Genomic DNA, 26,755 nt, shown 5'->3' with positions numbered 1-26,755 from the left:
GGAATTTTTTATAAGAAATTGCAAATGGTTAGTAGGCAATGGAAGAAAAATGATACACTACAATATTTTAGGTCTATGGCCACGATTTTTTTGGTCACGGTAAAAACCGTGACCATAGAAGGTCTATGGTCATAGTTTTTTACCATGACCAAAAAAAGAAAGCTATGGTCACGATTTTTTAAAAAAGGGTGACCATAGAGTACCTATGGTCACGGATTTAAAAAAAAGTGGTCTAAAAGGGTCTATGGTCACAGTTTTGGGGGATGACCTAAAAGAATCTATGGTCACGGTTTTTTGGGGTGACCAAAAAGGATCTATGGTCACAGTTTCTTAAAAAAGGGTAACCTAAAAGGGCCTATAACCACGGTTTTGGGGGTGACCTAAATGTGTCTATGGTCACGGTTTTAAGGGGTGACCTAAAAGGGTCTATGGTCACGATTTTTCACCGTGACTAAAAGGTATCTATGGTCACGGTTTTGAAGAGTGATCTAAAATGGCCTATGGTCACAGTTTTACGAAATGGTGACCTAAAAGAGTCTATGGTCACGGTTTTGGAGAGTGACTTAAAGATGTCTATAATCACGATTTTAGGGGATAATCTAAAAAGGTCTATGGTCACGGTTTTGGAGATGGCCTAAGGTTGTCTATAGTCACAATTTTTCAATTGTTTTTTAAACCTTTTCTCCCAAAACGGCGTCGATCCCCCCAACCACAACCCAAAAATTTCCCATTCCCACGTCATTCTTCACTTAGGAAAAAAGAAAGAAGATAACCCTCTCCCCTAACCCCATTCTTTCTAACCCCAACCCTTGGAGCCAAAACCTCTCTCCCAACCACGCACCCTCCTCCCCTCACGCACGGCATCACCCATTCTTTCTCAGCCCTCTCTCAGTGTCTCACCAGCAACCGTTACCACTCACCAACTTCAGAGTCACCTTGGCCCACGGTGAAGCTCCTTGTTCGACAGACGACGGTGACAACTGACGACGGTGATGATTGACATTGCTGACTCCTCGTTCGATTAATGACAGTGACGACTGACAACGATGATGATTGACAATGCTACTCTACTTCTCGGTGATGACTGACGCTTCTCTGTTAGCCCCACCACCTCTTCTTTGCTTTTTTCTCTGGTCATGTTCTTCTTCTTTTCCCAGGTAAAAAATTAATGATTATAATTAATAAATATTCTGATTAGGAAAAAGGGATTTTTATTATCAGAACTTCTGATTAGGGGTGTGGGTGTTGATTTTGATAATTAGAACTTCTGATTAGGGGTGTTGTTTTTTATCATCAGAACTTCTGAATATTAGGGGGTGTTGATTATTGTTCTGTTTAGTATTTTTTCTACTCTTGGCCTCCTTTAATTTTTGAAAATGCGGCCAATGACCCGTGGCAAGTGACATGATTATATTATTCTGTTACTTTGCTAATCATTGTAGGAAGATTTATTTGAATGATCTCAGCATTATATGTATGATGCTGATTTAGATTAAAAACATTTTGATGCCGGGCATAGCGGATCCACACAGCAGCTGGCAAAACTGCAGGGATGACATAAGCAATTGGACACCTGATCAACTAGATGTTGTGCAAGGTGAAAAAGAATAGAATGAATGTGTGTATGTTAATAATAAGTAACGTGTTTGATTTCTTCAGGGTTTAGAGAGGATTTCATAAAGGCGTTGAGTGGGGTGCAGAACTCTCCATCAAAAGGAATGTTCATAGATTAAAAAGTAAGCATTAATGTAATATACGAGTTTAAACCAAAGAAAATTTCATACCAAATGAAATCTTAGCTTCGAAATTGATGATGTAAATGCCAACCTTTTTCTTTGTTTTCCTTTACACTGATATGCATACTTTCACACTAAAATATTAACATAGTCATATATTATTAGAGTCTAGAATCTCAGCTTAATTGTTAGCATGTTGTGTTAAGTTGTTAGCTGCAACGTTTTTTGCTTCTTTTCTTCTTCTTGATTAAGTTGGTAATTACAATCAATAAATGGATGCAATTCAGAGGAAAAAAGTCTATGTTTAATTTGTCTAAGTTTGCATGGATCATTTCCTAATTTTTATAGTTTTAATCAGTTGTACACACATGTAGAAGTTTAATTTGCATGTATCCACTTGTTGCATTTAGGCAAGAGAAAGCTTGGAGGAAGTTGTGAGAAGAGAAACATGGGAGGAGACTGGTATTGAAATGGGAGAAGCTCTTAGCCATGGCCTGGTAAAATATATTTCACATACCTTATATAAAAGCAGTTTGTTCAATTATGCTTACATTTCGTTTGCTCAATTAATTTTGTAATTGGTCAAATTAAATCATCTTCTTTTCCCAAATTAGTGCAGTGGCGGTTTCTTTGATTCACCAAAGGCATAATAATACATCGTGAGATATTTATAGATATAAGTTAATTCCAACTTAGCATTGTGATTGAAAAATTTTGCTCTTACAATAATAACCTCTTTTGTTTATCTATCTCTTCATGAGCTGAACATTAATAATGAACTTAATTATAGCTCTTACAACTCAGCTCTCAATTCTTTTGGTCTTGGCCTTCTTCAGAGGTTGAAACTACCGTTGTTGTGTCTTTGCTTTCTCTATCTTCTTTTGCTGGAGTAAAAAATTTTAAGAAGTCATATAAAAAATGTTTGCACCTTAGTACTATGATCATCATAATTGATAGCAAGTTTTTGTTACAGCATAGTACCAAAAGACAATTTGAGTCCAGCTGGATCTATTGGAATTTGGTTTCTTTCTCTGCTAACATACCGTTTTGCTGTTCCTTCCCAATAAAAGCTTCATCATGCTTTGGTTTTGGTGATTTTCTTTATTACTATTTTTATGTTCTTTCTTGATTTCGATGCATGTATGATTGATTTGATTTTTGTTAATTTGATGTGGCAGAATGGGGATTCCAGCCATGTTTTGAGGATCTTTGACGAGGAGGCACAAGCTATGCAATTGGTTCGAAACTCAAGGCTTGAGCTGCAGAATTCTACTGTACTTGGGGAAACTATCCTTTCATCAATACATGGGCAAAGGTAACACTTGAAGGTATTTTCATTCTTCCCTTGCCTTCCTTTTATACATTCGATACAATGATGATATACCTGATCCATGGCCAGAAAGATATGAAAGATAGGATCAACAAATACTTAGATTAAAACTATTGTTTATGTTTAGCTATAATCCCCTTTTTTATTATCTGTTATGAATGATAGATTATATGTATTAGTATATTTTTTGAACTTTCATGTAAACAACTAGTTTTTGAAAGGTGTTTAATGAAATGGCATAACAAGTTTGAAATAGACTTCTCATTTAGTTTTTGTATAGTTATATATAGTTGTCAAAATTGTTGTTTACATAACAGTTATTGAAGAAATGGTTCATTTTCTTGCATATTTCATTTGTGACTAATAAGTTGGTTTTGAACAAGTGTAGCTTCTATCTTTTCTTTTGTGAAAAGCTAAATTTAAAATGTTGCTTTAGATTTCGTTCCTAGCAATGTTAACACTAAATAATTAGTGTAGAGTGCTCATTATAGCAAGCCATTTCATAGGTGACCCATCTCTTTGAAAAGATCGTTCTGCTGAATTACTTTCCAATATCAGATGCAAAACTTTGTCTGACTTTAGATGGTACAAGGACACCTTTCTTACTAGGGTCTATACCAGAGAAGACAGTCAACAACCTTTCTAGAAGGAAAAATTCCTAGCCAGACTTCCCAAATCCTTGGGAGATAAAGTAAGGGACAAAATTCGTAGCTTAACCCCAGATGGGATAATTTCCTATGATGCATTAAGTTATGGTCAAATTATCTTTTTCATCCAAAAAGTTGCTCTAAAGATTTGTCAAGATGATAAAATCCAACGGCAACTTGCTCGTGAGAAAACACAAAATTGTATCGATTTGGGAACTTTCTGTGAACAATTTGGTCTTCCTGCTTGTCATCCAAGAAAATCTAAAAGTCCATCCAATCAAAAAGTTTTTAAACTTAATCCTGAAAAGAATTTCAAATGACCTAGAAAAAATTTTTAAAAACCTAAGAATGAAAAAGTTTCTAAAAGAATTTCCAAAAGTATCCCCAGAAAAATCTCATTATTTGCTATACATGTAAAAAACCAGGACATGTTAGCAAATACTGTAGGTTAAAAAGAAAGATTAATAATCTGAACCTTGATCCTCAAATTGAAGAACATATTAACAATCTTTTAATTGAAAGTTCGAATGATGATTCTGGACCGGAATCTTCGGATGATATTAATAATATCCAAGTTGATGATATTGGATCATCTTCAGATTCTGATGTTAAGGAAATTAATGTTTTATCCAAAGATAAAGATCTCTTATTTGAAGAGGCTATTGGTGATCCAGAACAAAAGAAAGACTTTCTTTCTAAATTAAAAAATCTTTACAAAAAGAAAAGAAGCCCAAAAATCTTGTCCTTAGCAATAAATATGATGTCAAACCTATTTTCAAAAAATTAGAAAAACAAGTTATTCGTCCTATAACCATTCAGGATTTACAGACTGAGGTTAACAACCTTAAGAAGAAAATCAAAGGAATCAAAAGAAATCAAGACGATCATCAATTCATTCTCTCGCAATTAATGCAAGGTGAAGAGTCTGATGATGGAGAACTTGACTCTCTTGAAAAACAACTTGAGTTTTCTGGAAAACGGGAAAATAAAAGCTCTAACGATAATAAGGGAAAAGAAATCTTGGGATTAATAAATATATTCTCTTTTGTGAAATGTCGTGTTAATATCCAAATTGTCGTTAAAGATTTTGTTCTCGAAACCATCGCACTCTTTGACACAGGTGCAGATTCAAATTGTATTAAAGAAGGTCTGATCCCCACAAAGTATTTTGAAAAAACTACTGAATGTCTTAGCTCGATAATGGGTGAAAGACTACAAGTCAATTTTAAATTAACCAATTCTTTTGTTGAAAAGGGTAATCTTAGGATTCCAACAAATTTCATCATAGCAAAAGATATAAAAAATGATATAGTCTTAGGGACACCTTTTGTAATCCTTTTGTTTTCATACCTAGCAGATTTTGTTGGAATTACCTCTTATGTGGGTGGACAGAAAATTTTCTTTGAATTTCTAGACTCAATAACTCAGAAAGCTTTAAACCAAATTGAATCCAAAACCAAACAGATTTGTTTTTCGAAAGAAGAAATCTCTTTCAAAATCCCTTGAATCCTAACTTTCCCAACCAAGGGTTCAAGATAAAATCAAAAGTCTTTTAAACCAAATTGAAAAGTCTATCTGTTCAGATTTGTCTCATGCCTTCTGGAAAAGGAAAGAACATATTGTTGATCTTCCTTATGAAAAAGATTTCAAAGAATCACAAATCCCTACAAAAGCTCGCCCCATTCAAATGAATGAGCATCTTTTGCAGCATTGTCAAAAGGAGATTAAAGATCTTTTGGACAAAGGATTAATTCGTCCAAGTAAAAGTCCTTGGTCTTACTCATCTTGTTATCTAGATGTAATATCTTTATGTGTCATGTATTTTTTTTTGTAAACAAACTTTACCCGATATTACATATAATGAATAAAAACATATCCAGCTTATAATATAAATTTTATGATCTAGATTTTTTGAATTTCTCATTTTTAGACTTATTTTGTGATTATCATAAATTTGGGATGCGATTATGCTTTAAAAAAATAAATCTCATAAAATAGAGTAGGTTATGGTCACGGTAAAAACCGTGACGATAGATAAGGCTATGATCATGATTTTAAGAAGGGGTGACCACATAGGCTATACTGTGACCATAGATAAGCCTATGGTCACGATTTTAAGGAAGGGTGATCATAGAGGCTATGGTCACGGTTTTAAGGAGGGGTGACCATAGAGGCTATGATCATGGCAAAAACCGTGACCATAGATAAGGTTATGGTCACGGTTTAAGTAGGGGTGACCATAGATAACGCTATAGTCACGGTTTTAAGGAGGGATGACCATAGAGGCTATGGTCACGGTAAAAATCGTGAGCATAGATATGGCTATGCTCACGGTTTTAAGGAGGGGTGACCATAAAGGCTATTGTCACAGTGAAAACCGTGTCCATAGATAAGGTTATGGTCACGGTTTAAGGAGGGGTGACCATAGATAAGGCTATGGTCACGGTTTTAAGGAGGGGTGACCATATGGTCACGGCAAAAATTGTGACCGTAGACAAGGCTATGGTCACGGTTTTTACGCGTGACCATAGATTCACGGTAAAAAAACGTGGCCTAAAGTGTCAGAATTTAAAAATGAAACCGTGACTATAGATAAAAAAATCGTGACCATAGACCTATGGCCATGAGAGAACAGGCCACGTTAAAAAACCATGACTATAGGTCCCAAACCGTGACCATAGATCTATAATCACCCTTTTTACTAGCTATGGTCACGATTTTTTACCGTGACCATAAGCCTTTTTTGTAGTGATAGTGTGGGATGATAAATGGGTTTTCAGGCTCAATAAAATATAGGGCAATAGATATCCATTAATTGAGTATGTAAGTGACTTAGTTACTTTAGAAGAGGGGGTAGGACAAAGTGAAAATAGACCAGCCTTTTTCTCAAGAAGTAAGGCGATAAATTTTTTAAAACTCCACTCAATCTTATTAATCACTCAATCTTATTAATCGAGATGATGAATTAATCTAACCTGAGAGAGCGGATGGAAATACGCAATTGAAACATGCTATCACACGGCTAGAAAGGAAATGAGGGAACGTGAACCTAATAGGCATCCACTAGTATCGATTCGAAAGGCTGTGGAGGGAGTTATGGTAGATTCAAGCTCCTCAAAAAATTAAAATAGTTTTATGAAAAGGTGTCTAAGATATAATTATAGTAAATCAAAATTTATACAAGAGAAAAATTGTGAGGTAACCAACCTGCCAAATTTGCAAAAATGAGATAGAAAGCACAGAAAATGTTATTTTGTTATGTCTATGGACTCGGGCAGTGTGATTCGTTGCACAAATTCAACTAATGCCCACAAAAGATTCAATTACTTCATTTGGAAGGTGGTTAAAAGAGTGTATAAAGAAGATTAGAGATAACGTCAAGGAAGATCAGGAACAATGGATTAGCAAATTGACGTTCCTAATTTGGGAGGTTTGGAAGTCAAGGAACCATGCAATTTATCAAAGAAACAGAATTAATCCAAGAGCAACAATCATCAGAAAATAAATAATGGACAACGAATACACACAAGCAATCATGGATGAACAAACAATATTGTAGACAAAAGCAAAAGTTAAAAGAGGACATGTTACCTAAAATCCTCCTCCATAACCATGGATGAAAACGAATGTTGATGCACCCTATAAAGCAATAATGGGTGAGGCAGTGGTGGTTGTAGTTGACAAGGACGGAAAAGGAAAACTGGTAGTAAGAATGACATCAAAAATTGTCGCAACTTTAAGCCTGGTAGTAGAAGTAACAACAGTCAAGGAAGTAATTATTTTGGTTAAAAATCCAAGAATGTAAAAGATTCTAGTTGCGTTAGATAACTCTCTGGCAGTGCAGTCATTGAAGGTAGGGAGAAGAGTGGTCGAAATAGACCTGGTGCACGAATTTGTGACTCGCACAACTGAACCGACAAGTGCACCGGGTCGTCTAAGTAATATCTCAGGTGAGTGAGGGTCGAATCCCGCGAGGATTACCGGATTGAGCAAGCTGTGGTTATCCTGCAGATCTTAGTCAGACAAATAGAAAGGTAGTTTTGATTGTTGTAGGTACATAAACAAACAATAACGAAAGTGATAATTGAACAAGATAAAGACAGTAATTAGCAGTCAAATTCGGAGATGCTTCTTCTTTTGGATTAACACGTCATACTCACTACATCAATGATGAATGATTCCTTCAATGGCTAGGTTGTAAGTGATTAAGCCATTGGTCGTGGTCATTAATCTCCTTAGGTCCAGACCAAACATCCGAATGGACTAGATCAATCTGGGAGAGGGTGAAGCACGCGCAATTCAATCTCTTTGATGATCCTACTTAAAATTCCACAAACAAGGTCAGATCTTTTGGATCAAAGACTGATGCTCTTATGGTTCGAGCCCTAAGAGCCACAGGAACCTCAATTGCCCATGACTAATGAGGTTATATGTCACATACCCCAATTAATCTAGATAATTCGCTTGGAACCCATGATGCACCCTCAAGCTGTAGTTCAATACTATCCGGGTCAGGACTCGTAAAGAACTCATGTAGAATCAAGATTTATTAGGAAGAAGAACGACAATGCATCATAGAATAGAATCAAACACAGATTGAAGTTGAAAAGTAATTGCATTGATCCATAGGAATCAGCAGAGCTCGTAACCCTAACCTAGGAGGTTTAGTTACTTATACTGTACAGAGAAACTTAGGTGTGTCTGATGGTGTTCGTCCTCCCTCGGAGGCGTGCCCAATTCCTAAGTGTTTTCCTCCTTAAATAGGAGATGTTAACCCTAAAAGATGTTAATTAAAAATTAAAAAGTACAAAGATGTGTGAAACTAAGCTAAGGAGTGCTAAAATCCACTTTTGGGCCCACTTGGTGAGTGTTTGGGCTGAGCTTGGCGTCCAACTTGAGAGAGTGGGCGTTGAACGCCCACTAGGGACTGTCCATGCTGCTTCCTTACTCCCTTTGTAGCGTTGAACGTCAGTTTGGGCGTTCAACTTGGGAGGTTGGTCCTTCTTGAGTGTTGAACGCCAGAAAAAGGGTAGTTTGGGCGTTTAATACCCATTTTGGGCAAGCCAATCTGAAGAAAAGTATAGACCATTGTATAGGGCTGGAAAGCTCTGGAAGTTAAATTTCCAACACCATTGAGAATGCGTCAATTAGATCTCTGTACCTCCATAAATGCTCATTTGAATGCACGGAGATTAGAATCAGACTTTGCCAAAATCACCCAAAATTCATCTAAAATCATAAGAAAAACACAAAAGCTCAAAGTAGCATTCAGAAAGTAAATTTTGTATTAAAACCTACTAAAACATAATAAAACTTAACAAAATATATTGAAAACAATAATAAAATGACATCAAAAAATGTATAAAATATCTGCTCATCAAGACCCTATACTCAAGGATATCATCCAACTGAAGGGGGATGATAGTGGAATTGGGTTTACCTGGGTAGCAAGAGGGGGTTATTGATGCGTGAGCATCTTATAGCCTTTTTACTGGCATCTTCTAGTTGCTTTTAGTTAGATTTTATTTAGTTTTACTTGATTTTAATGCAAAAATTCTCTTTGGATGCTACTTTGAGTTGTTTTAGTGTTTTTATGATTTCAGGTGAAATTCGGAGCAATTTGGCGGAGTTTGGAGCAAAAAGTCTCGCAAATTTGTCCAAGAGTAACGGTTGCCCCATTAGTGGGGATGCTTCTCGAGAGCTTGTAAAACCCGAAGATAGACGTCGCTTTTTGTTGGATTGTGTAATTCAAAAAGCAGACGTTGGAAGTCTACTCTTGTCACGCCTACACCAGCTTCTTTATTTGGACTTTCCAAAACAAGGCGCTGCGCTATATCCTCCCATGGTTGGGGGTCCCTTTGTTGGCTTTCTCAGACTCATCAAAGGAATGAGCTGAAAACCTGCCCATAGTTAGAAGGAAAAAAAGAGAAAGTCCCAGTAAATGCTACAGCAACTCCCCCTGGGAGCTAAATGCCCACTTGCCGTTTAGCACCACCAGGGGACTCAGGCGTGTACAACTCTACTCCCCATGGGGCATTACATGCCCATCTCTGGCGTAAAACGGCAAGAGCATGCCGAAGTCACCCTCTCTTTCGGCTTCCCAATGGGCTTAGCACTTCTTAGTTTTATTTTATTTTTTTTTTGTAATTTTTATTTACAAATAATATCTTTTAGGTCTATCATTTATTTTTAGGTTAGTATTAAAGGAATAAGATGCACCTTCTATAGGGCACCAAGCATCATTAGACGGAAAATTCGTTTTCTCTGTAAGTATGAGAAACTAAACCTCTTGGTTAAGGTTAGGAGCTCTGTTTATTTCTATGGATTAGAACTATTACTCTTCTATTTTAATTTATGTTTGATTCAATACTAAGGATTGTTTTCATTATTAATCTTATGAACTGGGTGGAACGAGAGTATAACCCTTTTCTACATGAGTTCTTGTGATTCTCGAGAGAGTTATCTCGCTTGAACTACAGTTTTGAAACAAATTCCTCTTAAATCGCTAATTGCATGAACTAATTTAGATATGTGACATATAATCCTGTTAGTCTTGGGTAATTAGGGTTTTTGTGGTGCTAAACTAGTTTTCTGAACTTCACCCTCTAATCTGAGTTAGGTGACCATGAGAGTGGCAGTTGACGAGGGTTAGAGGAGGCTAAATCACTAAAAGATTAGGTTTTCAACATTTATGGTTTGCCATAGAATGAATCACTCATTGTTAAAATAGTTGGTAAAACATTTTAATCCGAAAAAGTAACATCTCCGAGACCTTAACTATTTTCTCTTAGTGTTTTCACACTAATTTCTTATTGCTTTCTTTACTTGCTTGTGTATTGCTTTATGAGAATTGCAACTCACCAAAACCCTTTTCGATTCGCCTAACTAAGTTCAACCAGACAATCATTGCTTGCTCAGTCCGACAATCTTCGTGGGATCGACCCTCAGTCACCTGAGGTATTACTTGGATGATCCAGTGCACTTGTTAGTTAAGCTGTGGGAAATTCGATTTCCCACACCAAGTTTTTGGTGCCGTTTTCGGGTATTGTTTGTGATTGACAACTACCAGTTGTCTTGTTGCTTAGATTAGGTATTTTTATTAATTTTTTATTTTCCTTTCTTTTTAATTTTTTATTTCTATTTTATTTGTTTTTTTCTTTATTTTTGAATTTTATCTTGTTTATTTTCTTTTAATTTCTGATTTTAAATTTGATGTCCCCTTAGTATTTTCTCTTTTACTTTCAAATTTTTTTGCATTTTTTTATTTATTTTTCAAAAATTTTTAGGTTAATTGTTCATCATTATTTTGAATTTTTTTTTGTTAATTGCTTACTTTATTTTATTTTAATTCTTTTTACATAGGATATCTCACTCGGAATTCTTTATACTCTGACATCGAGACTCCCACCTTTTCTTTATTTCTTGTTTGTTTATGAGTAGGAACAGGGACAAGGAACCCCTTTTCGAGTTTGACTCTGAACTTGAAAGGACCTTGAGGTGGCGTTTGCAACAAACCAAAGCTTACAAAGCCAGAGAGGATCTCAAGGAGACTTTTGAGAAGGATGCTGAAGAGTGCACCATGGCCGCTAATGGTGGAAACGTGAATGCTGGGGAGCAAGCAAGGAGAGTGCTTAGCTCATACACTGCACTCACTCCTGACTTCTATGGGCGCAGTATAGTTGGACCTACCATTGGTGCAAATAATTTCTAGCTCAAGCCTCAACGGATCACTCTGGTGTAGCAAAATTGTCAGTACCATGGACTCCTACAAGAGAATCCCAACAAATTCATCTCTCACTTCCTGCAGATCTGTTACACTATAAAGATGAATGGAGTGAATTCAGAGGTCTACAAGCTCATGCGCTTCCCTTTTGTTGTGAGGGACAAAGCAAAGCAGTGGCTTGACTCGCAGCCAAAGGAAAGTTTGGACACGTGGGATAAGGTGGTCACTAGATTTCTAACCAAATTTTTTCCACCTCAAAAGCTGACCAAGCTTAGGGTGGATGTCCAGACTTTTAGACAGAAAGATGGAGAGTCCCTTTCTGAAGCTTGGGAGAGATATAAGCTGATGATCAGGAGATGCCCTCCTGACATATTTTCTGAATGGACCAGGCTGCAGATCTTTTATGATGGCCTCTTTGAGATGGTCAAAAGGTCATTAGATCACTCTGCAAGTGGCTCTCTGCACATGAAGAAGATGTCTAAAGAAGCGAATGAGTTTATTGAGATGGTTGCCAATAACCAATTTCTTTACATTTTTTAAAGGAACCATGTGAACACTGAGACTGCACAGAGGAAAGGAGCCATGGAGGTAGACAAAGGGGATGCCATTTTACCTCAAAACAAGTTCATGGCTAACAGATTAGTTTGATCTCTTAACATTTGACCGGGATGCAGGTTTCAGCTGTTAACACTCAGATGCATCCTTTGTCAACCCACCTTGGAGGAAGTGAATTACATGAAAAATTTCTCTAGAAATCCCAACAATGACTCCTATTCGAACACCTTCAATCAGGGATGGAGGAATCACCCTAACTTTGGATGGAGGGAGCAGCCACAGAAGCCTCAACAGAGCTTCAACAACAACCAGGGCAGATCCAATCAGAATAGGTTCAATAACCGACAATTCCAGCACTCTCAACAGCAGTAAGAGTCCTCTCAAAAACATAGCTTCTCTGACTTAGCCACAATAGTCTATGAACTTTCAAAACCACTCACAGCTTCATACAAGAGACTATATCTTCAATTCAGAACATGGAAGTGCAAGTGAGTCAGTTGAGCAAGTAACATAAATGTGAATCCGAGGGAAGAGTGCAAGGCCCTCCTCACGGGCAAGGAGGCCAAGCTTGAAGAAAATCCCTCTACTAAGGATTTGAAGAAGCAAAAGGCTCAAGAGGAGATTGGAAGCACACTGTTGCATGCCTCAATGGTAGTGAAGGAGCCTGAAGTACAACATCCTCTGAAACTGCAACAAGAGACCAAGGATGAGCAGCTCACTCAATTCTTGGAAATCTTCAAAAAGTTACAAATCAATATTCCTTTTGTAGAGGTGTTGGAGAAGATTCATCCCTATATGACTTGTTTGAAAAGCGTACTCTCTGAGAAGAAGGCCTTAAAGGGAGATGAGACTGTGGTGCTGACCAAGAAATACAGTGCATTAGTATAGAAGAAGCTGCCCCAGAAGATGCCAGATCCCGAGAGCATCCTGATTCCATGTACAATTGGGACCATTACATTTGAGAAGGTACTATGCGACCTTGGATCAAGCATAAATCTGATGCCTCTCTCTGTGATGAAGAATCTTAGGATCCAAGAGGTACAATCCACAAGGATTTCACTAGAGATTGCAGATAAGTCCCTGAAGCGGGCATATGGATTGGTGGAGAATATACTAATAAAGGTTAAAGACCTTTAACTAACTGCAGACTTTGTAATACTCGATACAGGAGAGGAGACAGATGATTCCATCATCCTAGGAAGGCTATTCCTAGCAACTAGGAGAGCTCTAATCGATGTGGAGATAGGAGAGTTGGTTTTGAGGCTATGAGAGGACTATATATTATTCAAGATTTTTAAACCTCCTCCACTCTCTGACAAAGAAGGCACTGGCGTACAGAGTTCAGAGCTCAAGCCTTCTCACATGGTGGAAAGACATACATTCCTCCCTAACATAAAACCTAAGTTTGGTGTTGGGAATTCACCATCCACCAAATATGGAGAAGGCCCCAAGAAGAAAGTACCCAAAGGCAGGAGGAATAAGAAAATTCCTACTGAGGACTTCTCACCTGGCATGAGAGTAGTCTTCACTCAGAGTCCACTTATACCACACATTGTGAACAGAATCCTGTCTCTAGAGCATGTTGAGCTAATTCATGAGAGCATAGGGAAGAAGTTCACAATGAGGGGTGAAGATCTGTGCCCCTATGATCCTCCTCCTTAGAGGAGTTGGTTGTTAAGCTAATGACGGTAAAGAAGTGCTCGTTAGGAGGCAACCCTATGATCCTTTAGCTTAATTCCGTTTTGAATTTAGTTTTCCTTTAGTTTGAGTTTTTCTAGTTGATTTTATTTGTCATTGATTTTCATAGTTTTCCTAGCTTCTCTGACGTTTGTGATCATGTCTAGAACTTTGTAAGAACCGGAATAACCGCTTTAATAAAATAATAATTTAATTATCCGAAATAGGTTCAAAAATATAGAAGTGTTCTTTTTAAAATATAAAGGTGAAATTTGAATTCCATGAATTTTTTTATGTGGGAAAATGTATCTTTTGCGAAATTTTTTTTTGTAAAAATGCATACTAGTGCTTAAATGGACAGTATCGGCACTAGTCTATCTGGTACTGCGTATTTTGGAAAATGAGATTTTGAAAATTGGATTTATTGTTTTGAAAGGACAAAAATAATTTAGAATTGAAAATCGGGCACTAATCTTAAAGATTTGGCCCAAAGTGGGCCAAACAGATGAAAAATTCTAACGGGTTGGACTGGGCCCAAGTTGGGCCCAAGCCCAACATATATAAGTACTAACTAATGAGTATTAAGCTCATCTTTACCAAGAAAACAAGAAAGGGGTGCTGGTAAGGGAAGAGAGGTGATAAACCCCATTTTGAGGGTTTATCTTGTGTTGATTTCAGGGGTTTTATCAATGATTCCACACACTTTCTATATGAAAATACAAGATTTTGTGTTCCTTTTCTAGTTTTGCCCCATGGAAGAAAACATGCTTATTTTGCACTAAAATAGATACATTTCTAATCTTCTCTTGATGCCATTTGATGCCGTGACTTGTGTGTTAAGTGGTTTCCGAATACAGGGCAGGGATGGACCGGAAGAGAGAAGGAGGACGGGTGCAAAGGAAGGGAGCACGAGAATTAAGCCTTGAAAACCTCAGCATGGGCGCGTGCGCGCACTTGACGCGTCCGCGTGGATAGAGCAACTAAAGGTCGAAGTCGCGAGCCGGCTTGCGTAGCGGCTAAGCCAGGATTTTATCGGCGCGCACGCGTACATCACGCCTCCGCGCACATTACAAGATGCCTCAGTGGCGCGCGCGCGTACTCTGCGCGTGCGCGCCGATGTTCGAATATGATTTTTTTTAAGGAGCCACGTGACTTAGGCGTGGAGTTAGTTGGGAATCCCATTTTTAGGGAATGCCTTGGCGGGAAAAGCTTAAGAAGACCAAAGGAGCAAGCGTTAAGGACACTTAGTTCATTTTTCTAGATTTTAGATATTTTGAGGGATAGTTAGTTACACTCTTGGAGGAGGAGAGAGAGATCTCAAGCTCTCACTAGGGTTCTTCTTCATCCAATTTCTGAATTTTCAATCACTCTTTGGTGAGATCCATTGCAATTATCACTTTACTTTGTTCATGTCATAGATTTTCTTCTCCAATTTCAAGTAGTAGTTGTAATTGCTAAATTCTCTTAGATCTAGAATTCAACTTTGTGGTTTTGGATTTCATCAATACTTTGAGAATTTGATCCTCATTGTTGCTCTTTGATACTTGTTGTTAGTTCCTTGTGTTGCAATACCTTTAATTCTACTTCTCTTCTCATTTTACTATGACTTTCTTTCTTGCTCATCAAATGTTTGATAAAATGTCAACACTAGTTATGGAGTAGAAATTTCTCACTTGGCATAGGGTTGGGCCATTAGAAGAAGTTGAATAGTTGTGTCAATTGTTGATTTGGAATTAGGGATTGCTAATTGACTTGGAGTGCACTAAAGCTAGATTCCCATGAGGTGAAGCTAGGACTTGTGACTCAAGTTGATTATTTTCATTTGACTTTCCTCTATACCTAGAGGATAACTAAATGAGGCAAGGTATAGAGGATAACTAAATGAGGCAAAGCCTAATTGTTATCATTATTGAAAGAACTATAAGGATATAAATTCTAATGCCAACCCTAAGCCAAGTCTTTTAATGATTGATTGTTTGTTTCCTACTACTTTGCTAAAACTTTCAAGGAATCCTAACAAGGCTTTCTAATCAATAAGATGCACACTTTGGCAATTCCAAGGGAGGACGACTTGGGAGACTAGTACTCTCGGATATAGATTGTAGGATTGTTTGGTACGAAATTTAAGTGTCGATTAGACTATACTCACGATCATATTCATATTTGAATTCTAAATCGGCATGCTAAATTTCGTTTATCAAAATGGCGCCGTTGCCGAGGAGTTTGCTTAGTGTGCCATGTTATTGTTTGGAATAAGTGTGTATATATGTACATAGTTACATTTTATTGTAAATTGTTCAAGTGACTAACCCCTCATCGTTACCATGAATTTCATTTCCCCTTCATTGCATGACGCGTTCACAACCGAATCCGAGTTTAGTCCCTTTTGATCCGGAAATAGAACGAACTTTGTTTCATATTAGACAAGCTCGGAGGCGGCTAAAGTTTGGGAAAGGTGAAGAGGTTTTCACCACCTCAACCACCTTACTAAAAGTGAACATTGAACCGTCACTCAAAGAAGGCATTAGTCATACTTCCATCAATCTCACTAACAATTCTTCTTTTGTTTTAGGTATTAATACCATGGATGCTCCGAGGAGAGTTACCATCAAGGAAGCGGGTGCACCGGATTATGTCCTTCAACCCCTTCATGTAACTCATCCCAACTTGAATGCTAACTTTGAATTGAAGACCGCTTTGATCAACCTCCTACCCAAGTTTCACGGGCTTCCCGCACAAGACCCTATTCGACATCTCAAGGACTTCCATCGCATATGCTCAACTACTAGATGGGAAGGATCCGATGAAGTTGCTATATGGTTGTTTGCTTTCCCTTTCTCTCTTGAGGACAAGGCTAAAAAATGGTTCTACACTCTATCTAGTGAAGTCACCTCCGATTGGGACTTACTTAGAAGAGGATTCTTGGATAAATTCTTGCCACTGGAAAAGATGGATAGGCTAAGGAAGGAAATGTCTTGTATTGTGCAAGGTGAGACGGAACCACTATACGAGTATTGGGAATGGTTTCGCAAGCTACTAGACGCATGCCCTAATCACATGCTTGACACTCAAGTATTGCTCGGATACATATGTCAAGGGATGCGAGAGCAAGATAGAACTCTCTTGGACACCTCTAGCAATGGTTCTTTGTCCAAATATAAAACAGCGGAGGAGGCATGGCAACTTATCATTGACTTAGCCGAATCCAATCAACATATGAGACGAAGAGTCAACCGCCCTAGGACCGTGAATGAGGTATCAACAAGTAGTGAAACCACCGCTTTAACTCAATCCTTGAGCGAGATGACATCCATCTTGAGGCAACTCCAATTGAACCAACAACAACCATAACCACCTCAATCATACCAACAACACCCTCCACCACCTCAACAACACAACCAACAATTGGTTCCTCAAAAAGTATGTGGCATTTGTTCTTGCTACTCCCACTACACGGATGAGTGCCCAAGCCTTCAAGAAGATAACACCTTGGCGGCTACCCATAATTTTTATGACCGCCCCAATCAAGGGTACTACCAAGGCGGTAATCCTAACCAAGGGCACCCTTATCAAGGAGGAGGCTACAACCAAGGGAATGGATACCACAATCAAAATTGGAGAGACAATCATCAACAAGGGAATAGGGACAACAACAACAATGGAGGAGGTCAAAGATGGAGCAACAACTCACAAAATTTCTCACAAAACCGACCATACAACTCACAAAGTCAACCATACAACCAACAAAACCCACAAAGAAACTACCAAACATACCAACCACCACATCAAAGACCACCACCCAACCAATCACAAACTCCTCAACTCACATATGCAACCCCCCTCCAACCAAGACGAAACACTCTGGACCATTATCCAAGGCTAAAAGGAACTACAAAACACACTTGCTTCCGGTCTCACCGGCCTCACCTCCACACTACAAGCTCTTCTCGCACGCATGGATACACCATCAAACCCCACTCCTCAACCCCCAATCCAAAGTGTCATCCCCTCTCAACCCCAACCAAATCCAAAGGGGGGCATCAATGCCATCACCCTTAGATCCGGAACACAATTAAGAGAGAAGGAAGCAAAGGACTCAAATCCTATCACAACCGCCCAAGACGAAGAGAGAATAGATATAGAAGAGGTAGTGGAAGAGGAGACACCACAAGTCATAGTTGAGGATGAAGCCCAACCAACAAGGGAGACAACCAAGGCCAAAAGAACCTTGGAAGAAGAAATTGCTCAACCACTTCCATTTCCAACACTTGCAAAGAAAGCTAGAAAGCGCATAGAACTCGACCCCAAAATGGTAGAAATGTTCAAGAAAGTCGAGGTAACCATCCCCCTCTTTGATGCTATCCATCAAGTTCCTAGATATGCAAAATTCTTCAAAGATCTATGCATAGACAAGGATAGAATTCTTGAATTGTAAACCATCCCATTGGGGAGTTCTATTTCCGCTTTAATGGGAGCATTACCCGAGAAGTGTGATGATCCGGGCCCTTGTATGGTCACTTGCACCGTTAATGGAGTTCAATTTATGGATTATATGTGCGACCTCGGAGCATGTGTTAGCCTCATGCCGCTCTCCGTCTACCGGGTATTGAAGTTGCCACCACTAAAAAGGTCGACGGCAAGATTTGTCCTAGCGGATAAAAGCATAATAACCATGACGGGTGTTGCGGAAGATGTATTGGTGAATATAAAAGGGTTGGTGTTTCCGATTGACTTCTATGTCCTTGAAATGCCATCAAGCGAAACCGAGAGAGCATCATCTATCCTACTTGGAAGACCATTTTTGAGAACTTCTAGATTTAAGCTAGATGCCTACTCGGGGACCTACTCATTTGAAATAGATGGGAGAATTGTAAGCTTTAGCCTAGAAGAAGCAATGAAGCATCCACCGGAGAATCACTCTCTATTTCGGTGTGACCCAATTGATAACATGGTTGCCGAAGTACATCTTGCAAAATTAGATGAGAAGTACATGATGGAAGAAGCAAATGAAGGTCCAAGCGAACTAAATACCACACACCATACAAATCACCCAGAAACTCAAACTTCAAAGAATGACAAAAAGATGGAATTGAAGCCACTACCACCCCACTTAAGGTATTCATACCTTGATGAAGCCCAAAAGCTCCCCGTGATAATTGCAAAAGAGTTAACTCCTCAACAAGAAGAAAAATTGCTAGATGTATTGAGGAAAAACAAAAGGGCAATTGGGTGGAGTTTGGCGGATCTAGTGAGAATAAGCCCCCAAGTATGCGAGCACCGCATATTTCTTGAAGAAGGAGCAAGACCGGTCCGACAACCTCAAAGGAGACTTAATCCAACCATTCTTGAGGTTGTGAAAAAAGAAGTCACCAAGCTACTTGAAGCGGACATCATCTATCCTATCTCGGATAGCGAGTGGGTAAGCCCGGTCCAAGTAGTGCCAAAGAAGTCCGGGGTGACAACAATCAAAAACGAAAGTGGTGAACTTATAGCAACAAGAGTGCAAAATTCTTGGAGAGTATGCATAGACTACCGAAGGTTGAATGCGGCCACAAGAAAAGATCACTTTCCACTACCATTCATTGATCAAATGCTTGATCGATAAGCCGGTAAATCATATTATTGCTTTCTTGATGGTTACTCCGGTTACTTCCAAATTCACATTGCTTTAGAGGACCAAGAAAAAACCACATTTACTTGCCCCTTTGGAACGTATGCTTACAAGCGTATGCCCTTTGGCCTATGCAATGCACCGGCAACGTTTCAAAGATGCATGATGAGCTTATTTGCGGACTTTCTAGAGCAATCTATGGAAGTTTTCATGGACGACTTTTGTGTGTACGGTGATTCATTTGATCAGTGCCTAGGTAACCTTGAAAAAGTCTTAGAGAGATGCACCAAAACAAACCTTGTCTTAAATTTTGAAAAATGTCATTTCATGGTCAAACAAGGCATTGTTTTGGGACACAGTCTCAAAAGAAGGCATCTCTGTAGATCCGGCAAAAATAAATGTCATATTTAGTTTACCTTACCCCTCCTCCGAGAGGGAAGTCCGCTCTTTTCTTGGACATGCAGGATTCTACCGGAGATTCATCAAAGACTTTAGCAAGGTGGCCTTACCTCTTTCTCAACTACTACAAAAGGACACGGAATTTGAGCTAAGCAAAGAATGTATGGAAGCATATGACAAACTTAAAGTAGCATTGACACAAGCTCCTATTGTGCGAGGACCAAATTGGACTCAACCATTTGAAATCATGTGTGATGCTTCGAATTACGCGATAGGAGCCGCGTTGGCACAACGCGAGGGTAAGATTCCCTATGTCATAGCTTATGCTTCCAAAACACTAGACGGAGCCCAATCCAACTACACTACTACCGAAAAGGAACTCCTAGCTATTGTTTTTGCTTTGGACAAGTTCCGAGCCTATCTTCTTGGTTCCAAAGTTGTAGTGTACTCGGATCAGGTGGCACTAAAGTACTTGTTGGCCAAAAAGGAATCAAAACCGAGATTAATTCATTGGGTGCTTTTGTTACAAGAATTTGACTTGGAAATCAAGGATAGGAGTGGCTCCCAAAACCTAGTGGCGGACCATTTAAGTTGCCTCGAACACACAAAAGGCGACACCACTCCTATCAATGACTCCTTTCCCTTAGATGCTTTGCACGCAATCTCGGAAGTAGTTCCTTGGTATGCCCCAATAGCAAACTATTTGGTTTCACGCACTTTCCCTCCCAATCTCAACAAACACAAAAAGGATAAGCTGAAAAGCGAATCCAAATACTATGTTTGGGACGATCCCTATTTGTGGAGGTGTGGAGCGGACAAAATAGTGCGACGGTGCATACCTCAAACCGAATTCCAAGCAATCTTGGACGCTTGCCATGCTTCCGAAGGAGGTGGCCACTACGGCCCCCAAAGAACGGCAAGAAAGGTCCTTGATTGCGGATTTTGGTGGCCAACTCTTCTCAAAGATGCTTCCCTCTATTGCAAATCTTGTCCCCAATGCATTCGGTTTGGAAATATTTCCAAGAAGGACGAAATTCCCCAACAAAATATGCTTTTTTGTGAAATCTTTGACGTATGGGGAATCGACTTCATGGGACCATTTCCAAATTCCAATGGCTTTCTCTACATCTTGTTAGCCGTCGATTATGTGTCAAATTGGGTGGAGGCAATCCCCACCCGAACGGATGACGCTCATGTTGTTTATTCTTTTGTGAGGAACAATATCATTTGTCGCTTTGGCTCCCCAAGAGCAATCATAAGTGACCAAGGATCCCACTTTTGCAACAAAAAAATGGACGGCCTCATGAGAAAGTATGGCATCATACACAAAGTTGCCACGGCTTACCACCCTCAAACAAATGGCCAAGCCGAAGTTTCTAACCGGAAAATCAAGCATGTGTTGGAAAGGATTGTGAAGCCGAATAGGAAGGATTGGAGCACTAAACTCTCCGATGCACTTTGGGCCTATCGAACGGCTTACAAGACACCCATTGGCATGAGCCCCTTTAGGCTTGTATATGGTAAAGCATGCCACTTACCGGTAGAAATTGAACACAAAGCTTATTGGGCTGTAAAGGAATGTAATATGAGCTTGGGTGGGGCCGGAGTAGAGAGAAAGCTTCAATTAGCGGAATTGGAATGCTTGAGATTAGAAGCTTATGACAACTCTAGACTTTACAAGGAAAAGATGAAAGCCATCCATGACAAGAACATTAGGAGAAGAGAATTCCGACCCGGTGAACTAGTCCTTCTCTACAACTCAAGGTTGAGATTACTACCCAGAAAGCTTAGATCAAGGTGGGATGGACCCTACCAAGTGGAGAAAATAGAACCTTATGGGGTCTACCACTTGCGCCACCCATCAAGTCCGGACATTTTCAAGGTGAACGGGCACCGTCTCAAATTGTACCATGGTGAGCAAAGAAAGAACTCCAAGGAATTTGAAGTGTTCCTCCTTGAGGGATGCACCTCTTGAACAAGAACTTTGAGCTATTGAAAGTCCAACTTAAGGACGGTAAACAAAAGTGCTAGGTGGGAGACACCCCACCATGGTAAGATCTTCCTTTCTACATAGCCATTGCATCATTCTTTGATTGACACTAGCTTAACACTTGACTTCATGTTTGATAGTTAGATTTCAATCCTAATTCTGCTTCATTTGTTGAGTTCATTGGTAGTTTATCAAGTTAAAACGCCCTGCTATAGTGCTGAAGTGGCTGTTTGGGGGGTTGGAATGTCATAAGTGGTGCAAAATCATGCAAAATTTTGAAAAGGAACCCTTCTGCGCGTGTGCGCACCTGGCGCGTGCGCGCCCTTGAGGCATTTGACGACCACCCACGCGGACGCGCACCGTGCGCGGACGCGTGGGTTGCGAAAAACACCCCTCCATATATTTACCCGAGAGTTACGCCCACACCATGCCAGCACCATGCCTAAAGCATAGGCCACTCGCGCGTGCGCGCACATGGCGCGTACGCGCGCTTGGGCGAAATCTGCAGATCGACGCGCCAGCGTACTGTGCGCGTCTGCGTCGATCCCCTTGTTGCACTCCTGGTACGTATTCCAGAGAGTTAAGCCACTCTCGAGCCCGCACCAAGCCACCGGCCCAATACTTCTGCCGCGTGCGCGCACCTGGCGCGAACGCATCCATACACTAGCCACACGAGGTGCGCGCGCGTGCCTTAGCCGCGTACGCATCCTCTGTGCTGCACTCCCCTCTAGGCCACTCCACAGAGAGTTAGGCCCACCCCAGGCCCATCTTATGCCTGGGGCATAACCACGTTGACGCGTACGCGCACCGTGCGCGCGCGCCAATAGCCCTGCAGCCAACTTCTGATACCTCGTCCAGAGAGTTGTGCTACCTCTATGCCACCCCTGTGCTGCCAGCCCAAGTGCATGGACGCGTGCGCGCAGCGTACACGCGCGCGCTCCCACTCCACCTCGCTCCCTTGCGTGAGCGCACACCATGCGCGGACGCGCGGGTGATCGACGCCAACTTGAGAGGGAGCTTACTTGCCCCCTTCATTCTTCTTCTCCTTTCCCTCTTCTTTTCATTCTCTCTACTACCCATCCACTTACTACCATCTCTTCTTCCAGTCAACCACCTCCCGCCACCTACCTCCGGTGGCCCCACATCACCCCTCCACCCTCCATCACTCCACTCTACAACTTCTTCCTCCATATCCTCTTCCATCTCTCAAGGTACTATGCTAAGCTACCCTCTTACTCCGCCTATCTCTTTTGATTCTTAATCATTTAGTTTCATTTTCTTCTAGGTAGCTTCTTTCCTTTTCTCTTCCCCTTTTTAGTTACTTCTCCAGGGTGTTCTTGTTTTTCTTTCCCTCTTTTTCAATTTCACTCTTCATTGGCATATGGGTCTTAACTTCTCTTGCATTGGTAAATGAGATGTGTTGCTTGTTTTTTCTTACAATCACTGTGCACTGTAGTCATTGATAATGGATTGTGGAATGTTACATTGCTTTCACCTTCACTAAATCACATAATATAAAAAGGGTGCACGCCAAGTGTTCGACGAAAGGCATACTTGAGTTTTGAGCTCATTTTGACTACATTGCCTCTCAACTAATCACTTTTGCATACATCCCCACATTCTCCAATCCATCCACTCACTTTTCTTAACTTGCTTCCCATTTTAGATATTTAAGGGTGTATGCTTCTCATGCTTCTTACTTGCTTGCTTCAACTACCCCTGTACCACATGCAAATGAATTGCCTTGCTCTTCACATGTTATCTTACTACATGTTGCAGCTGTCATGTAATAATGATACCTACACTATATGGCATAACTTTTCATTGCATCATCACATTCATTTACGCTTCTTTGGGTTTGATGTTATCCCCTTTCTTTGCTATCACAGGATGGTCATCAAAAAGAATAAAGGGAAGGCTCCGAAGAAGCCAGCTTCCAATAAAGCGCACCAAGAACTAACGGCCAAGCCGCTCTTAAAGAAGACTAAGGGCCCCGTTGATGTTCTAGAGAAGGACAACCCTCCAAAGGATTCAAATAAGTTCCCTAACCGCTACTGCGAACTTATTTACTCAAGAATGATTGAAAGGAACTACCACCCGGAGCCCCTTCTAGTCCTACCGGCTCACCTCAACCCGATTGTGATGCCACACATTGACCGGAGGCAATGGAGGTTCCTCTTGAGGCAACCAAAGGAGGCCAATCTCTCATGGGTGGTGGAATTCTACTCCAACTACCACTCACCCCTTCTCACATCAATATTTGTGCGTCGAAAGCAAGTGTCAGTCACAGTGGAAACCATCCGAGCAGTCCTTGGGATTTGGCCATTGTCGGATGGATATGATGCCTACCAAGAAGTATTGGCTACATGCGATGATCGTGCATTCGATTGGAGCGCGATCCTCCGCGTAATTGCTTTACCCGACGCATATTGGATTCGGGGGACCATAAAGCAACGACCAAAGGGTTTAGATGTCTGCCACCTCACCCAAGAAGCCACGGTATGGGCCCAGATTCTAGCTCACTACGTGCTCCCAAGCACCCATGGGTCATCCATTACCGCCGAGCTTGCCTTATTGATATGGTGCATCCTAACCGAGAAACCGGTCGACATTTCGCATGCCATTCGCCAATCCATGGGGCGCATTCATGCCAAAGGAAATCTACCATTTCCCGCTATGGTGACCGAATTAGTTGCAAGGGCCGGCGTCAACCGAGAGGCAAAGGATAGGAGAACCTCAATTCCGGTCGAAGGCGATGTCATTCCGACCAAGAGGTGCCTCAAGCCTCCGGAATTCACCAAGGACATTGGACTACCTACACCAACACGCAACACTACCACATCATCTACACCACAAAAATCAGCCACCCAACGCTTTGAAGACCTTCACAAGATATTGGACCGTTATGAGAGGCGTAACCAACGCCGATATGCTCATGTGAAGAGACTTCTAAGCATAGTCACACCACCTATGGAGGAGCCAGATATCTCCACATCCACCGCAACTTCAAGCGGGGATACCGATGACATTGGAGATGAAGGACACTCGGGACTCGACCACCCATTGCGCCTAACCTATAGCACGGAGGACCGTGCTAAGTTTTAAGTGTGGGGAGGTCGGCCGACCGATCTCCGTAGGTAACACCCGAATAAATTTTTGTTCCTTGAACTCCATCATAATTAGGATAGGTTGCATGATTAGGTTTTAGTTGGCACCATTCGCATGATAAGTTTACTTGGTTGGAACAATGAAACTCTTTCTTAGGAAACCAATACTTTGGGGCAACCGTGGCATTGCCAATTTTAAAATACTTTGATGCCAAATTTGCATGAAGAATTATATTTTGGAACATGGTTTTTGAGTTAAGAACACAAGCTAGTGAGTTTTGAGCCTAATTGCGTGGTTACATCTTATAACCACTAATTCTCCTTCTTGTGTGCATTATTCTCTTTCTGTGATTGTAACCCTTTATTTGTTTGATTCTCTGTGTCTGTTATTCTGTGTATTCATGCATTTATATGATTGAGGCCATCATTTTATTAGCTCACTTACCCAAATGGCTTTACCTTTTATCTTCCTTTGTTAGCCAAATTTGAGCCTACGATTAACCCACTTTGTTCTTAATTTAGCACATTACAAGCCTTAAAGCGAAAAACAATAAATGTCCTTATTTGGATCTTTGATTAGCTTAGGCTAGAGTGTGTGAGTATCATTCAAGTGTGGGAACATTGGGACATTGGGTGAATAAAAGGGTAATTTTGTATTGTTATTGAAAATATTGGGAATTGGGTACATACTCATGTATTGATCAAATGTAAAACCTTATGCATTGATGTTCTTGTATATAAAAAAAATGAGAAAAAGAAAAGAAAAAAAAGAAAAGAAAAGAAATAAATATGCAAAAGACAAGAAAAATAGGAAAAGAAAAAAAAAGAGAAAGAAAAATAGGAAAAGAAAGAAATAAAAAGGGGACAAAATGCTCCAAAGCAAAGTGTAGCTCAATAAAATCAATGCACAAGTGTTGTGAAGTGAAAGAAAGTGCATGAGTATGTGAAAAAGTGAAGAACGGGTAGTTAGGTTAGAACTTAATTGCATAGGATGTCATAGGTTAGGTGGGAAGTCTAAGCCTATCAAAGATTCAAATTTCAAGCTCACTTGGCCAAATATGCATCCTACCTTAACCCTAGCCCCATTACAACCTAAAGAAGAGACCTCATGATAATTGTATGCATGCATCGAATAATTGTCGATTATTAGAAGAAAAACAAATCTTGGAAAGCATGATTAGGGGAGAATTGAGTGAATCAACCCCAAACACCGAGCGGCTAGAGTGTAAACACTTCCGGTGAGGGTTCGATGCTCAATTCCTTGATTCCTGGCTCTCATGAGCATTCCTCATGCAAGGTTGCATATATCGCATTTGATGCTTAAAAAAATTGGCAAGTCCCATACTTTGATCACCATTGTGTCCCATATGCTTGCATATGTCATGGGAAGGTTGATTTGTTCCTAACCAAGTAGATAATAGCACTAGTCATAGTTGCATTCATAGAAGTAGGTTGCACTTCATGAGTCTTATACTTTTGTGATCCCTCGGTCTTCTGCGTTTCTTTTGCATTGCTCTAAGCATGAGGACATGATAGAATCTAAGTGTGGGGAGGTTGATAAACCCCATTTTGAGGGTTTATCTTGTGTTGATTTCAAGGGTTTTATCAATGATTCCACACACTTTCTATATGAAAATACAAGATTTTGTGTTCCTTTCCTAGTTTTGCCCCATGGAAGAAAACATGCTTATTTTGCACTAAAATAGATACATTTCTAATCTTCTCTTGATGCCATTCGATGCCATGACTTGTGTGTTAAGTGGTTTCAGAATACAGGGCAGGGATGGACCGGAAGAGAGAAGGAGGACGGGTGCAAAGGAAGGGAGCACGAGAATTAAGCGTTGGAAACCTCAGCATGGGCGAGTGCGCGCACTTGACGCGTTCGCGTGGATAGAGCAACTAGAGGTCGAAGCTGCGAGCCGGCTTGCGTAGCGGCTAAGCCAGGATTTTATCGGCGCGCACGCGTACATCACGCCTCCG

General features: G+C 40.3%; 1 protein-coding gene across 8 annotated transcripts; it reads left to right on the top strand.

The window, feature by feature from the left end:
* The first annotated feature begins 747 nt into the window (after positions 1 to 747).
* Positions 748 to 13,842, top strand: LOC107487630 (uncharacterized). Of its 8 annotated transcripts, none has more exons than XR_008001991.1 (6): positions 748 to 1,157; positions 1,492 to 1,597; positions 1,660 to 1,736; positions 2,147 to 2,233; positions 2,915 to 3,064; positions 11,154 to 13,833. XR_008001991.1 is itself a non-coding variant. In XM_052252555.1 (5 exons), exons 3-5 carry the CDS (start codon positions 2,207 to 2,209, stop codon positions 11,422 to 11,424), a joined length of 429 nt encoding a protein of 142 aa, XP_052108515.1. In that variant the 5' UTR covers positions 748 to 1,157; positions 1,492 to 1,736; positions 2,147 to 2,206; the 3' UTR covers positions 11,425 to 13,842. The 8 variants fall into 8 exon arrangements, 1 of the variants encoding a protein (XP_052108515.1); XR_008001987.1 differs by adding an exon at positions 2,710 to 2,827 and having other exon boundaries at positions 1,492 to 1,736; positions 11,154 to 13,830; XR_008001990.1 differs by having other exon boundaries at positions 1,520 to 1,736; positions 11,154 to 13,831.
* The last annotated feature ends 12,913 nt before the right edge of the window (positions 13,843 to 26,755 follow it).

The sequence above is a fragment of the Arachis duranensis genome, chromosome 1 (genome assembly GCF_000817695.3).
Source record: "Arachis duranensis cultivar V14167 chromosome 1, aradu.V14167.gnm2.J7QH, whole genome shotgun sequence".
NCBI classification, from domain to species: domain Eukaryota; kingdom Viridiplantae; phylum Streptophyta; class Magnoliopsida; order Fabales; family Fabaceae; genus Arachis; species Arachis duranensis.
The sequence above is the reverse complement of the archived record's forward strand: the minus strand, read 5'-3'. Positions and strand labels throughout refer to the sequence as shown.